At 39.6% G+C, this 15,494-nt stretch overlaps 1 protein-coding gene and 6 non-coding genes across 7 annotated transcripts in view; all 7 read right to left on the bottom strand.

Moving 5' to 3' along the window:
* rhbdf1b (rhomboid 5 homolog 1b (Drosophila)) overlaps positions 1-15,494 on the bottom strand; it is a 64,830-nt gene that overhangs the window by 22,326 nt on the left and 27,010 nt on the right. The window contains exons 2-3 of the mRNA XM_059324364.1: positions 6,810-6,951; positions 5,719-5,855 (exon numbers count right to left, since the gene is read on the bottom strand). Coding sequence (XP_059180347.1) covers positions 5,719-5,855; positions 6,810-6,923 — 251 coding nt within the window. The 5' untranslated portion in view covers positions 6,924-6,951. The remainder of the gene's footprint in view (positions 1-5,718; positions 5,856-6,809; positions 6,952-15,494) is intronic.
* On the bottom strand, positions 8,549-8,642 carry trnai-uau (transfer RNA isoleucine (anticodon UAU)). Its single transcript has 2 exons — positions 8,605-8,642; positions 8,549-8,584 (listed from the first exon to the last, which is right to left on the bottom strand). It is a non-coding gene; the product is annotated as a tRNA-Ile (tRNA).
* Positions 9,983-10,076, bottom strand: trnai-uau (transfer RNA isoleucine (anticodon UAU)). The gene is made up of 2 exons: positions 10,039-10,076; positions 9,983-10,018 (listed from the first exon to the last, which is right to left on the bottom strand). It is a non-coding gene; the product is annotated as a tRNA-Ile (tRNA).
* trnai-uau (transfer RNA isoleucine (anticodon UAU)) lies at positions 10,375-10,467 on the bottom strand. Its single transcript is given in 2 exon segments — positions 10,375-10,410; positions 10,430-10,467. It is a non-coding gene; the product is annotated as a tRNA-Ile (tRNA).
* On the bottom strand, positions 12,749-12,842 carry trnai-uau (transfer RNA isoleucine (anticodon UAU)). The gene is made up of 2 exons: positions 12,805-12,842; positions 12,749-12,784 (listed from the first exon to the last, which is right to left on the bottom strand). It is a non-coding gene; the product is annotated as a tRNA-Ile (tRNA).
* Positions 13,141-13,234, bottom strand: trnai-uau (transfer RNA isoleucine (anticodon UAU)). Its single transcript has 2 exons — positions 13,197-13,234; positions 13,141-13,176 (listed from the first exon to the last, which is right to left on the bottom strand). It is a non-coding gene; the product is annotated as a tRNA-Ile (tRNA).
* Positions 13,513-13,606, bottom strand: trnai-uau (transfer RNA isoleucine (anticodon UAU)). The gene is made up of 2 exons: positions 13,569-13,606; positions 13,513-13,548 (listed from the first exon to the last, which is right to left on the bottom strand). It is a non-coding gene; the product is annotated as a tRNA-Ile (tRNA).

Here is a 15,494-nt window from a genome sequence, read left to right on the forward strand (position 1 = left end):
ATTTGTTTGTGTTTGTTTAGATAAGTGGGTATTTGTCAGTGCGTACACATGCACCGACAAGCTTGCATGTCATATTCGCCCACACAAAACCATAAATAAAATATTCACGACTGGTTGACGACAGCATAAATCCAGCACCAATCAAGGATTAAAGTGATGTTAAGCCACATGAATTAGCTTTCATATCCTCGAGGTAAGGCTGGGACACATGAAGCAGCAATCTAGTGTACCGTAATTATAGGCTGAGACAGCATTCATTTAATTGAGGAAAAGGCCAAGGGGCAAATCTCAGTTTTCTGATTGGATAAAACCATCATCTCGAGGGTTTTAGTGTTAATTCATCACTGAACAGAAACCTGGAAGCAACATTTTCTTCAATGCTTTTTTGTGTGGCAATTCCTCATTTTAGGGAAATGTCCCAAATCACTGGATGAGTATGGGTGCTCTGCCTGCCCTCAGCACCAAAAATGAATTTGATTATTTCTGGGATTAAAACATTTTAATGTCATGCTAATCTAAATGCTGTTTTATACTGTGACAAAAAAATAAAACTCCTCATTAAAGTTGATCTTTTTTGGGATAATACTTATGTAAATTAAATGAAACTGCCATGAAATATTGGCTAGTGGTTACTTCAGCCCCAAACCATCTGTATAAAATCACTGTGGTGTAATTTAACTGACACACAGTTGAAATAGTTAGCTAAAAGCAAATGTAATGGATAAAAGGTTGAAATTGTTAGCTAAAGTAATATAAATGGATAAACTGTTGATATAGTTAGCTAAAAGAAACTTAAATGGATAAACGGTTGAGATTGTTAGCTTAAAGTAATATAAATGGATAAACTGTTGAAATTGTTAGCTAAAAGTAACATTAATGGATAAACAGTTGATATAGTTAGCTAAATGAAAAATAAAATAAACAGTTGAAATAAGTACCCTAAAAAATGTATTGATTAGCATTTAAGATAATCGGCTAAAATAAATTTTATTTGATAAACAGTTGAAATAGTTAGCTAAAGTAACAGATGAATGGTTTAAACATTCATCCTTACTACAAGCACTAGTTGTAGTAGGCTAGTAGTACAATTGTTGACCAAATCTACCTAAATATGACAATTTAATTATATGAAACATTGAACAATTTCCACTTTAACTGATGAATATGTTATTGTTACAGCAATTATAAATCCATGAAGGGGTACATGAGTTCATCCGACAGGGTTGTGAGGGTACCTCAGACTAAAAAGGTGGGAACCACTAAGTTAAGACAGCAAAGAGAAATATATAGTGTAATATACAATGCAACAATGACATGTCACAGGGGCCACATTCTGTTGCATAGATACTTTTATCTGTGCTAATTAAAGTGATTTTTGCTACAAATACTGCTGATTCTAACATGTACCTTTTATGGGCATCATTTTAAATAGAGGACTTTTACTTTTAGAGTATTTTCATTGTGGCATTGCTACTTTAACTGCTGTTTTTGTTGGTGCTGAATGACTCATGCGAAAAAAAATGCATTCCACCGAAATGTCAAACTAGTCCTAGACCAGTATCTGAAACTACACTGTAAAAAATGTTTGTAGAAATTACAGTAAAACACTGTCAAATTGCATCAGAAATAGGTTGTCAAATTAAACATTGTACATCACCGTAGTAGATACTTTTAATTACTGTAAATCAAAGAATAGTATAAAACTTTAAATTCTACCGCCATAAATTGTAGAAAACACACAGTTTTAGTGTAAAAATACAAAATTTTGATGTAAAATGAATGGAGAAATACCATGATGACACAATTATCCTAAAAGTAATGGGATTATTCTGTATAAATTACAGTTTTTGCTGATATTTACATTTACATACACTCACTGTATTTTTTACGGTGATGTTCTGGCAACTACAGCTGCCGGTATTTTACCGTAAATTAAACAGATTTTTTTTTACAGTGTACCTTCCCAACTCATAAAAGAGAGGGCAAACAGTACTACATTCAATCCTACATTATAAGTCACCATAGTGAAGCAAAAATCCAGTTATTAAACAGTTATTAAAATATCATCTACCAGTCTCAGCTAAGACATATGAAATACATCAACATGTGCTTTGTTCAACGTTTCCATCCACTGGCCAGAATGCCTCAAGTTGACTCGGATCCACACATTAGTTTGGGATCCTCTGCTCTGATTTGAGTACACTCACCTGTCCAGAGTGCTCCAGGAGGGGTTCAGGGTCTGGGTCATACCTGATAGGAGCAGGGACTATGGAGCTGTATATCCTCCATCACCAGCATCACTGACATACTGTCCCCACTTTACCCCTGGACTTGTATTAAACCCTGATCCTCTGAAAGCAAACTTATCCTCTGCAGATCCCACATACGGCGTTCCATAAGGGGATTTCCCGATATCCAGGCCAGCGGTACCTTGTAACACTCGCTGTTATGTAAAGAGAGGATGATCACAACATGTCCAGACTCTGCGTAACATCCCGGTCCTGCTCAGTGAGCTCCTGGTTAATCAAAGGTTAGAGGAAAGCTGGTGTTGATCTCCTCGCTCAGACGGGAATCTGATCTCTACGATGTAAAGAAGACTTCCACTCCTCCACCAGCTGGACTCGCTCTTTCAGCAACTGATGCGCGGGAGGATCTTAAAATTTCTGACCTTGTGTCACCAGCACACAACACCAGTTCCCATCCGCCTGTGAGAGAGTGTTTGAATGTGTCAGTAGCTGGCGGGCCTCCCAGTATTCCCCCCCACCCCTCGAGAGTTTCGCGTAAAAAGGATGTGACCTACTGGGCAGAGAAGACAGCGGCTCTGGTCCTTGTCAAACTGAATACCACCCCCCTCTCCTATTCAGAGCCCCCAGCGATCACTATCAACGAGGTGCTTCTCTCTCTTTCTCAGGAGTGTGTCTAAACACCAGTTCCACACCAGCACTCCACAGGAAATGGGAGATTAGAAGGAGGGAGAGAAGAAAGATGGGACATCATACACATAAGGAGGGAGGAGAGACGGAGGGAAGGCACTGGGACATGCCTGAACACGACACACAACCACATACACACTCATACAGTGGAGCAGCTGTACCACAAAGGTTTAACTTGAACCCCACCTTGCTTTGCAGCAGCAATAAATTAAAGAAGTCCAATGGAGCGTGTAATCTTCAGTTTAAACACCTACAAGTATTAGAAATAAATGATTAGCTATGTCAAAATTAATGGCTTCTTACCATGAAAAATGACTCATAAAGAGCTTTTCTGTTGTTGTTCACAAGATCAACAAACATCAGGGTGTCCTCCCAGTTACACCACAAGCCAGAATTTGCAGCAAATCACCCTCCGACATACACATTGTTTGTAGAGTAAGGATTTATTCGGAATTTGTGCACTCTTTTGTGGAGGAGGTACCTCAGCTAACCCCCTGTACACACACAGACTCACACACAACTTTCTCTAAATCCCATTAATTCTCTCATAAACATCAAACGCATTAATTCAGTTAACCTCTCACACACACACACACACACATACAAGGCTAGTAAACCTCGGCATGATAAAGTAAAGACATTAAGACACTCTTTGAAGACAGTGTCTCCAGGTTTTAGCCTTGGCCCTGTGTTCAAACATTTACATTCAATTGAAGGCTTTGATGTGGCCCACATGCTGTGTGAGGCACACAGATAGTCCAGTGTGAGTAATTGTGTTATTTTGTCTGCCTCAAACCATGTGGTGCTTTGTGCCACCTGGACTGATACTGATACACAGTTCGTGTGAGGGCTTATGTGTCATACACTGTGTTCAAAGGGTGGCACAAAGGGACTACGACAGGCTAATGGGACTTTTGTGCATAACTCAGTCAATAAAAGTCAGTATATTCACTTTTCCTCAAGCGGCCTTGTATATTATTTGAATAAATCTGAAAATATCACAACATATGGTCTGCTTTAAAGGTTTACTATGTAGTACCCCCAAAATATAGCAAAGACTTCCATAATACAGTACAGGCCAAAAGTTTGGACACACATCTTCTCATTCAATGCGTTTTCTTTAATGACTATTTACATTGTAGATTCTCACTGAAGGCATCAAAACTATGAATGAACACATATGGAATTATGTACTTAACAAAAAAGTGTGAAATAACTGAAAACATGTCTTGTATTTTAGATTCCTCAAAGTAGCCACCCTTTGCTTACTAGAATAAAAGACATGTTTTCAGTTATTTCACACTTTTTTGTTAAGTACATAATTCCACATGTGTTCATTAATAGTTTTGATGAATCTACAATGTAAATAGTCATGAAAATAAAGGAAACGCATTGAATGAGAAGGTGTGTCCAAACTTTTGGCCTGTACTGTACTGTGTGAATTTGCTGTGTTGCTTTAACTTTTGTTGTCATGGCAAGGAGGGGCCCAATTTAAGTTTTTATAAAGAGTAAGCAACAATTCCTGTGTAGTATGCTTTTAAAGCTGTGTTCACTCATTTTTTTGGCCACATGGGGGCAGCAGAAATACGCTGTAAACACTATAACTTTTTACTTTCTAAGTTAAAATGGCATACTTGTTAGCAAATTGTTGCCTATTTATAAGCAAATTCAGCATTAATGTCTGGCCACCTGACCAATTAAAGACCAATAATTGCTCTCCTTTTTGCTCTCGCGTTTTGGTCTCCACCACAACCATTCTGAAGGGAACATATGTGGCTCTTATTTTTGTGTTTGACATTGAGCAGGTAGCCTATATGTTGATGTATCTACATATCAGCATATATTCAATCCTGACAATGGACACAGACTGGCTGGTAGCTGGTTAAACTGTCTGTTCACCCAAACAGGGATGCAGTCAAAGCCTCAGTTTACAATTTATTGCAATTATTTAAAACACTGAGTGTTGTCCCCCGATGCCTCATTCTCTGAACGCCACATGAAGGAAACTTTAACATGCAATACACTGAAATAGGTACACTGTCCCTCTGAATTTGTAACTTCTGTAAGTTACTGTCTCTATCCCATTTTCTATGCAACTTGCTTCTTCAGGCTCCGGTCAACAACACACAAAGCATATAATTTGTTCGCAAAAAAATCTCAATATTGATTTGGGGACACTGACATGGTTGGATAGCTCGCTGGTGTTTTTATTTCACACACTGTCTGATTATATTTACCGGAGTAGTGAACAACTCATTCAATAAGACGGGATAGGAATTACCCTCAGGCGTTACCAAGCACACCTTGACACTGCTCTTATCAGCTCCCTGCCTGCTCCACCTTCTCAGTACCTGATGATCTGTTTGGGTATAGATGAACGCCGTCGAGCCAGTATTTTGGGGATGCAGGACCGCCTTCGGACGGTTGATACCCTCCTGGGCTCCCTCTGGCCCTTTGGGGGAACTGTGTTGACCCGCTCGAAGCGCACCCTTTTCTCACTTCATTGCACATTGCAGTATGCAGAGAAGAGCACAGGGAGGCAGAGGGGCAAAGCCAAAGAATGAATAAAGAAGAAGGAGAAGGCAAAATCAAAGAAAATGGAGGGCAAGAGAAAGGAGAAAAGAGAGCAGGATTAATTAGTGTTAAATCAGAAAGCAGGCTGCAGCATAAATTAGTTTTGTTGAAGATTTATTAGTGGAGAAGATTTATTGGCATTAAAAAGTATACGACAGGCTGAAGTCACAGCGTAGCAGCAGCTGGAGGAAATCAAGAGTGTGTGTCTAACCTCTTAATGGATTGTGTGAAGGAGGGCAATCTCTCCAGTTGAGGAGGTCTGAGGTAGTTGTTGGAGGTTTCCAAGGCAGCGATGCAGGTCTGGGGGTTTTCTCCTGGCATGCTGACACTGCGAAGGCGCTTTACCGGCTGCAACACACACACAAACACACAAATGATGTCCTCTGTGCTTAAGTTATGTTAATGTAAAGAGGACAAAAGTTAATACAGGTACCAAACCCCATTGGATTAACACATGCATTGGCATAATAAATATGGAGCTTTCAGTGGCAAGAATGCACGGTGCTGGAGCTGATACTATTCTAGCATGGCAAACAATGGCAGATAAGATCAAGGAATTGCTGTAATCAATATTTTTATTTGCATTACTTGAACATGGTCTCTCATGTCCTGTAAGAGTTTTATAGAGATCCAAGTTGGGGGGGTGGGGGGTCGTCGCCTCGTCCCTTTTATATTTTTAATTTTAATTTTTCCTATTTTTCTTTTTTTTTCTATTTATTTCATTATTATTATTATTATTACTATTATTTTCAATTTGACTGTAATGTACCTTTTAATTTTTATCGGACTGCTGTATTTGTTCTGTCTTTAAAAGCAATAAAAAAGTTGTTCACAAAAAAAAAAAAAAAGAGGACAAAAGTTAAAACTTTTTGTCTCGTCTAAAACTTCTATTCCAAATACACTTATTCTGTTCTGGTTGTACAGTACAGGTCAAAAGTTTGGACACACCTTCTCATTCAATGCGTTTTCTTTATTTTCATGACTATTTACATTGTAGATTCTCACTGAAGGCATCAAAACTATGAATGAACACATATGGAATTATGTACTTAACAAAAAAAGTGTGAAATAACTGAAAACATGTCTTGTATTTTAGATTCCTCAAAGTAGCCACCCTTTGCTTACTAGAATATAAGACATGTTTTCAGTTATTTCACACTTTTTTGTTAAGTACACAATTCCACATGTGTTCATTAACAGTTTTGATGAATTTACAATGTCAATAGTCATGAAAACAAAGGAAAAACACTGAATGAGAAGGTGTGTCCAAACTTTTGGCCTGTACTGTATGTTTTTCTGTACCTTGGGGAGTGTGGGCGTGTCGTCTGGCGTCAGCTGGATGGTTGGGATGTCCAGTTTGAGCCATGGCGGCTTTTTCCTCTGCAGGCTGCTGTTCCTGCTGCCCGGCTCATCCATGCTCGCTAGCTCCCCCTACGCCTGCCAGCTGGACGACACAACACACACAGAAAATGGGTTTGTAGGACAACATACACAGTCATAATACGTTCACAGACACATGTTTGGGTATTCCAAGTTACCACCAGAAGCCAAAGAACTGACCAGCTTTGTTGAGTAATTACAGAGTGTGCGACAGTAATCCCCATCTCCCCGTGGTGTGGGCTCAGACAGATCCAATACGGAGGCAAAATGCCTGAATAAACAAACGGCTCAATCCAAATGTTTAAAGCTACTGGTCTGCCTGCTGCCCTCTGCATCGTCTCCAAATACGATCACAATGCAGTCACATCATCAACACTGTCCAATTTAATTCAATGAAGCAGGTGATTTGTGCCTATTGATCCTACAGTCCTTTAATCAGAGCACCATGCAGCCAGAGGCTTTACCCAGGATGTTCAAAGTGTTTTGAACGTCATTATTTATGTCTTAACAGATCAATTGTAGCTCCTATAACTGTTTAAGCGGTGACTCTTTGGGTTTTTGCAGCTGCTGCTGCTGTATAAATGTTTATTGTATTTTTTTATTGTGTTTTTATTCCCCAATGAGTGCCTATGACTGCAGCACTTAAAATAAATGTATAGCTGATAATGTGCAGGAGTCTTTAATCCAGCTTCATTCCACTATGTACCTATCTACCAAGTGGCCTCTATCGGCTGTGGCTTAGTTGGTAGAGCGGCTGCCCACTGATCAGAGGGTCGGTGGTTCGATCCCCGACCGTTCATCGGTGTGTGAATGAATTCCCAATGGTGGCAGGTGGCACCGTTTAGGTAGCTCTGCCACCACTATGAATGTGTGTATGAATGGGTTAACTAGACTAGCAACAAAGCACTATATAAGTGCAGGTCCAGTTACTATTTATGTATGTCTATGTACAGCATAGTGGTCAAAATGACTTGAAGGTCTGACATCATGATGATGTCACATTCAAATGACCTGACAGAAGTTGTCTACTGCATTGCCAGCAGAAGTAGTTTCAAAGTTAGCATCACTCTGCAGGTTGCTGTCTTATAAGGCACCTACCTGGAACATCTTACAACATTCACTCAAACTCAACACAGTTACAACTATGGGCAAGTTTAAAACTATGATAACCAAGAACTCTGCCTTTCACTGTAACTGTTTTTAATGTTTTTGCATGTGTTTTGTCTGTGCTGTTTCATTTTTTCTCTGTACTGTTTTGTGTTTTCTCTGTCCTCTCGACATCATTGTAAATGAGGGGTTGCCCTCAATGATTCCTCGAGAAAATAAATAAAGGATAAATAAAATAAGTACTGCGCGCTGACCGATTGCGCCACTGGAACCTCTGTTGAGCCAATCTTTCCAAACCGATTTGTGCCGACGAATGCATAATCTGTTAGCAACAGGAAATTATTTTGGTATCGGGAAGCATTCTGGTTTAAATTTGTAGCTCTAATAACGCGCCACATTTCTATTTGTGGTCACAATAAAGGAGGGTTTTTTAGAGCTATGAAAAAGCTTGTCTTGTCTGAAAACAAGTTTTATCTTCTCTGATTCATATAGAAAAATCTCACACAGTTGATCAGTGTATCTCCTGTGATTGACAGCCCAGGTTAAAACTTCTCTGCTCCAGGTGAGGCTCGAACTCACAACCTCGGCATCACTCTGCAGGTTACTGTCTTATAAGTACCGCGCGCTGACCGATTGCGCCACTGGAGCCTCTTCGTAACAGGAATGATACAGTTGCTACTGTATATATCCAGAGCTGGTGTTTCACACCCATAAACTGATTATTAAACCAAGATACGGATTGAGCTCAAGGGGCTGTGACTCCATAAGAAGAAGAGCAAGACTGATATCAGACTATATTTTCAGCCAATAATGGCCTATCATAAATATACTGGTATCCATCAGTATCAGCGTAAAAACTGTCATATATGTGCTTGTATATGAAATATTTTTAAGAAAGCAGCCGTTTAAGTAGTAAAGTAATATGGGGTACATATTGTGTCAAATGGGCTGTGACTCAATCAAAAGAATATGTCTTCTTCTGAGTTTACCTTTGCAGAGTAATTTGCAAAATCAACAACAACAGCTCAAAAGTGTATTATATTGGCTGCCAAATCCACAATTTTTCTCCCCTAAAATTGCTAATGGTCTCAAGAATCCCATATTGGTCAGGCCTTAATAAAAAATGTGTCTTTAATGTCTTAAGCAACAGTTGGTTCTTTGTTCAATAAACACCAGCAGATGTGCTGTGTCTTCACATAAAAGTAATTATTTTCACAATGCGGAGATGTAGATCGGGGCCAATTCACATAGTAAGGCCAAAAGAACTAAAGCTTGTCCTTCACAAAGATGCTCTTATCGAAAAAGCCTATACTTTCACAATGTGAAAATGTAGCTAAATATAAAGCCTGACGTAAGCCCAGGTGGAATAAGTGTGTCTAATATGCATCTGTTTGGTTTCCCTCGACAATGACTTGGTTTGTCTGATGATTAACATGTCAGAGAATCTCCTCTATTAGACAGCACAGGTTAAAACTTCCTTGAACTCACAACCTCGGCATCACTCTGCAGGTTACTGTCTTGTAAGTACTGCGCGCTGACCGATTGCGACTCTGTAGAGCCAACTTTTCTAAACAGATATGTGCAGATGAATTCAGAATCTTTTGGCAGCTGGAAATTATTTTGGTATCAAAAGCATTCTGGTTTCTATTTGTACTTTTCACAATTTTATGGATGGTATCAAGAATCCCAAATCGGTCGGGCCTTAATGAAAAATGTGGCTTTAATATTTTGAACAACAGTTAATCCTTTGTTTGGTAAACACCAGCAGATGCTGTGTCTTCACAAAAAGGTTATTATCTTCACAATGGGGAAATTTATCTAAATATAAACCTTAATTCATTATGACTCCAGGTGGAATCGATGTGTGCAGACAGATGCACTGACATATGTTTGGTTCTGTCTGCTTTGATTCATGTAGAATAATCTCACAGAGATGATCAGTGTGTCAGAGAGTATCCTGTGATTGACAGCCCAGGTTAAAACTTCTCTGCTCCAGGTGAGGCTCGAACTCACAACCTCGGCATCACTCTGCAGGTTACTGTCTTATAAGTACCGCGCGCTGACCGATTGCGCCACTGGAGCCTCTGCACAGCTAACCTTTCTAAACAGAAATGTGCAGATGATTGCAGAATCTGTTGGCAATAGGACAAGATCAGTATCTGAAGCATTCTGGTTTCTATTTGTAGTTCTAAGAACTCTCCTTGTTTCTTGTTCTTGTGGTGGTGTGGCCACAATAAAGAGGAAGGTTCTTAGATCTATGAAAAAGCTCCTCCTGTCTGAAATCTCTTCTATCTGCTCTGATGCATATCAAATAACCTCACAGAGATGATCAGCGTGTCAGAGTATCTCCTGTGATTGACAGCCCAGGTTAAAACTTCTCTGCTCCAGGTGAGGCTCAAACTCACAACCTCGGCATCACTCTGCAGGTACTGTCTTATAAGTACCGCGCGCTGACCGATTGCGCCACTGGAGCATGATGACTTAGAGGTTTTTTTGGAGGGCAGTAGTGCATCTTCAGCACCACAAGATGGCGTTAAAATTCCCCACACTCTCTCTTTTTTCACACATATGACTATATGTGCTCAACGAACAGAGAGAGAACAGAAGGGGAGGCTATTACTCACTGCTGAGAGTGCTCACATCCTTTTTAAACAGACTTTTCATACAAAGATGAGTAGTCTGAGAGTAGCGGGGCCACCTACTAACAGACAGAGAGAGTCTGATAGATCGAACAAGTGAGCTACACAAACAGAGGGAAAGCCACAGAATAGTAATCCAAAGCCTCCTCTCATCCTGCTGTTTTCTGGTGAACGGGTTTATGGAGAGTGAAAGGGGTTTTCCTGCTTCACTGTTTCAGTTTAGGTTTACATGAGACGTCTCTCCATCTCTGTGAGAGAAGGTGAGCGGGCCAGTGCATGTGAGGCAGTTTGCAGTGACACTTTTTAATATGAAGCGCCAACACACACAATAATTATTTCTTTTCCTGTGGGGTTATGTGCTTTAGAGCTGCTGAGCTGGTCCGGTGAAACCTCAGTCAGCATCTTCCTGCTTCTTACTGTGTCACTGGTGCCACATATTGTAGTAACAATAGCACTTTATCATGCACTGAATAGCTCCTCACCTAATTGTGTAAAGTGCTGAGGCTTTGGAATTCGCCAGCATAAAAAAGGCTCCTTTGATGACCAACACAGAGTCCATTTGACCGTTCTCTCCGTTCTCTCACGGCACATCTTGCAGCTTACAGTGATAATGGTGGCACATTTACCACTTTAAATTCATGGTCATTTTTTAAACAATGGTTCATTGACTTTAGATCGCCTGCATATCAACATCAACAATCAAACTGATCCTTCGAACTAGGGGTGGGCGATATGGCCCTAAAAGAATATCACGATATTTCAGGCTATTTTTGCGACAACAATATTCTTGACGATATTACCAAATACTTAAAAATATATAGACAATATGATTTTTTTAGTCTGTATAAATAAATAAAAATCTAAAATGTAGTTTGAAGTGCAAATCTCAACAGTTGCCAAATACAAAAAAATTTCCTCTTGACTCTTGAGTATGAGAAAATAATAAAAATAACCAGTTAGGGGTTCTGGGGGAAAATCTTAATTACATTTTGTAAAGGAGAATAAAGGTTATTGTATGTTTAATTTAAGACATCTTATTTTGACAGTCTTCTTGTAAGTTCTGTGGTGGATTCTGTTAACACACTGTGCTCTTATTTTGAAAGCTGCATGTGTTTAGCTACAGGGAGAAAGTAGCTTTTTGTGATTAAAACAACTTTAACCACTACATCAAGAAATAGGAATGTTGCCAATATCATGATATGGATTTTTTTTAACCATAAAAAAAATATACCGATATTATCATGAACGATACGATATGGCACACCCCTACTTCGAACCTTCCATCAGAGCACCAGGGTCTGAATGGTTAATACATGTTTGTTTTTTATCATTTATGCATTAATAGACCAAATGCTGGTTTTCAAATGTGGCTATTTAATGTTGATTCGTGTTTAATCCCCACTGGATGTCCTTGACTGCAGCATTTTTTCTTAAAATAGAATTGCTGATGAGATGCAGGGGTTCATAGCCTTCCTTTAATCCAATTTTATTCTCCTGTGCACTCATTACGATATATGAAACACAGTATATATCTTTATCTACACCTTACTGGTAAAGGTAATTGATGCTCTGACATAACAACAGGAATGAGCTGCTATATATCCACAGCTGGTGTTTCACAGCACGAGCCAATGGGGTAAATATCGTGAATTGGGTCAAATGGGCTGTGACTCAATAAAAAGTTTATGTCTTTAAGAAAAGAGCTTTCAGAGTGCCTTTGCAGAGTTTTATCGGTGCAAAATCAACAACAACAGCTTGAAAGTTTATTATATCGGCTGCCAAATCCACAATTTTATGGATGGTATCAACAATCCCAAATCGGTCGGGCCTTAATGAAAAATGTGGCTTTAATATTTTGAACAACAGTTAATCCTTTGTTTGGTAAACACCGGCAGATGCTGTGTCTTCACAAAAAGGTTATTATCTTCACAATGGGGAAATGTATCTAAATATAAACCTTAATTCAATATGACTCCAGGTGGAATGGATGTGTGCAGACAGATGCACTGACATATGTTTGGTTCTGTCTGCTTTGATTCATGTAGAATAATCTCACAGAGATGATCAGTGTGTCAGAGGGTCTCCTGTGATTGACAATCCAGGTTGAAACTTCTCTGCTCCAGGTGAGGCTCGAACTCACAACCTCGGCATCACTCTGCAGGTTACTGTCTTATAAGTACCGCGCGCTGACCGATTGCGCCACTGGAGCCTCTGCACAGCTAACCTTTCTAACCAGGAATGTGCAGATGAATGCAGAATCTGTTGGCAATAGGACAAGATCAGTATCTAAAGCATTCTGGTTTCTATTTGTAGTTCTAAGAACTCTCCTTGTTTCTTGTTCTTGTGGTGGTGTGGCCACAATAAAGAGGAAGGTTCTTAGATCTATGAAAAAGCTCCTCCTGTCTTTAATCTCTTCTATGTGCTCTGATGCATATCAAATAACCTCACAGAGATGATCAGCGTGTCAGAGTATCTCCTGTGATTGACAGCCCAGGTTAAAACTTCTCTGCTCCAGGTGAGGCTCGAACTCACAACCTCGGCATCACTCTGCAGGTTACTGTCTTATAAGTACCACGCGCAGACCGATTGCGCCACTGGAGCCTCTGCACAGCAAACTGATATGTGCAGATGAATGAAGAATCTTTTGGCAGCAGGAAATTATTTTGGTATCGAAAGCATTCTGGTTTCTATTTATACTTCTTAGAACGCTACACGTTTCTAGTTCTAGCAATGTGGTCACAATAAAGGAGGGGTCTTAGGTCTATGAAATAGCTCCTCTTGTATGAAAACAAGTTCTGTCTGCTCTGATTCACGTAGAGAAATCTCACAGGGATAATCAGCATGTCTCCTGTGATTGACAGCCCAGGTTAAAACTTCTCTGCTCCAGGTGAGGCTCGAACTCACAACCTCGGCATCACTCTGCAAGTTACTGTCTTATAAGTACCGCGCGCTGACCGATTGCGCCACTGGAGCCTCTTTTGCATTGTAGGGCAGTCTTAAATATAGTGACAAAAAAAGCGTCTTAATGACAAACAAACCTGACCATTTCCCCATCCTCACATAAAATAAACATTTTCAATAATGACACCTTTAAATTTGGTTTGTTAAATAAGTAAAAAAATAAATAAAAAGTCTTCTGAAATACCTCTAATAGGCCTATATACGCTATCTGCTATCATAGTAGTTTTTTCTGTTCTAAAGTTTTCTCTACATAATGAGTCAAGTCAAGTCAAGTCAGATTTATTTATATAGCGCATTTACAGACGGCTGAGCCGCACCAAAGTGCTTCACATAAAAGTGCAAGAAAGTGCAATAAAATACAGAATTGACAAAATTGACAAAAGTAACAAAGAAAACAAAAAAAAACAAAAAAAAATTAATTTAAAATAAATTAAAAGAAGATGGGATATTTTTTTAAAAGCACTGTGGGATTACTAGGGTACACTATTCCCTAGCACTTGCCAGAGGAAAAAAAAAAACTTTAATAGAAGGCAAGAGAAAAGAGGTGGGTTTTTAAGTGAGCAAACATAAACACCCTTAGACCAATATATTGGCTGCCACTGGTTGTCATTTTAGGATACAGGACAAATAATGAACATAGTGAATTCAGTCAATTCTATTACTGGTAGACAAAGTAGGTTTCAAGGAAGAAATTCCTTGTTTGGTAGTTCTATGGTATGTCTGCTTCTCTCAATCATCTATTCCAAAAATGTATTCCCCGGTCCACTTTACTGAAATTGCATTTAGTGTGAAAAAAATGTGCCTGTGCTGCAGCTTGGTTTAAGAAAACATTATGCCTGCAGCTCAGGCCAAGGGGAAGTCATTGAGCAGGAGTGGCGGGACTATTACTGGATAATAGGACATCTGCATGGGGCTCTGGTGAGACATAATGAGCGACCACCAGCGCTGTCATTCATTGATGTGAGTGAAATTACAGGCTTCCCCCCTTCTCTTTCCATAAAACCATCAGCCGAACAATAATCTCCTCCATCATACGTGGCTCTGGAGCTGATACTCAAACTTCTGGCCAAAGCCGAGCCTAACGAGCTGAAAGATATTCAACACCGGCAGCTGGACGACTTCTTAATAGACAGCGGCACGGACAGAACGGGGTGTGCTTCCAAATGACACACACAGATTCACAGTTGGACTACATCCTTGAGGGAAAATTCCCACTTTGAATCGCTCTTACTAGTCAAAAACAATCAGTCAGAGTGCCTACTTTGCACTAAATTATATCATTCTCTTGTCAGGAGTATGCCCTCTCATGCAAACTACATTTCCCAGGCTGTGCAGCTATGTCTACAGAACAGGTGAGAACTTGTGCCTCTTAGTAAAAGGTGTTGTTGGGACAAATAAAAGGTGTGATTACTCAGCTGTAGATGGGAGTACATGTAGTAGCACACAGCCAGAGCACAAGGTGAGCATGTGTTCCCTTTCAGTTAACAAAGCTGTCAAACACATCATAGCTTGTTCATTACATACTGATCCACTGAGGTTACTGGGGGTGTGGAAGTTGGTTTTTCCCATTTCTACAGTGTGACACTGCAAAATTAGGTTTAGAGTTTAATACTGGATCACTGACAAGGTAAAGAAAATTGTTTCAGCTTCATGTTTAACATGTGTAATTCCACAATATAGGGAGTAGTTACAGTTATAGAAGATGCTTCAGCCTGACATATCTCAACAACTATTACATGGATTGACATGAAACAATTTAGCACAGACATGCTTGTTCCCCAGAGGAAGAAACTTCCTGTCTTCTGTGATCCCGTGACTTTTAATGTTTTTTCACTACGTGGGTGACATTTTAGTGTTTATGACACAAATGACTATTTGTCAAAACAGATCATTATACATC

Source organism: Centropristis striata, chromosome 21 (genome assembly GCF_030273125.1).
Source record: "Centropristis striata isolate RG_2023a ecotype Rhode Island chromosome 21, C.striata_1.0, whole genome shotgun sequence".
Classification (NCBI taxonomy): Eukaryota; Metazoa; Chordata; class Actinopteri; order Perciformes; family Serranidae; genus Centropristis; species Centropristis striata.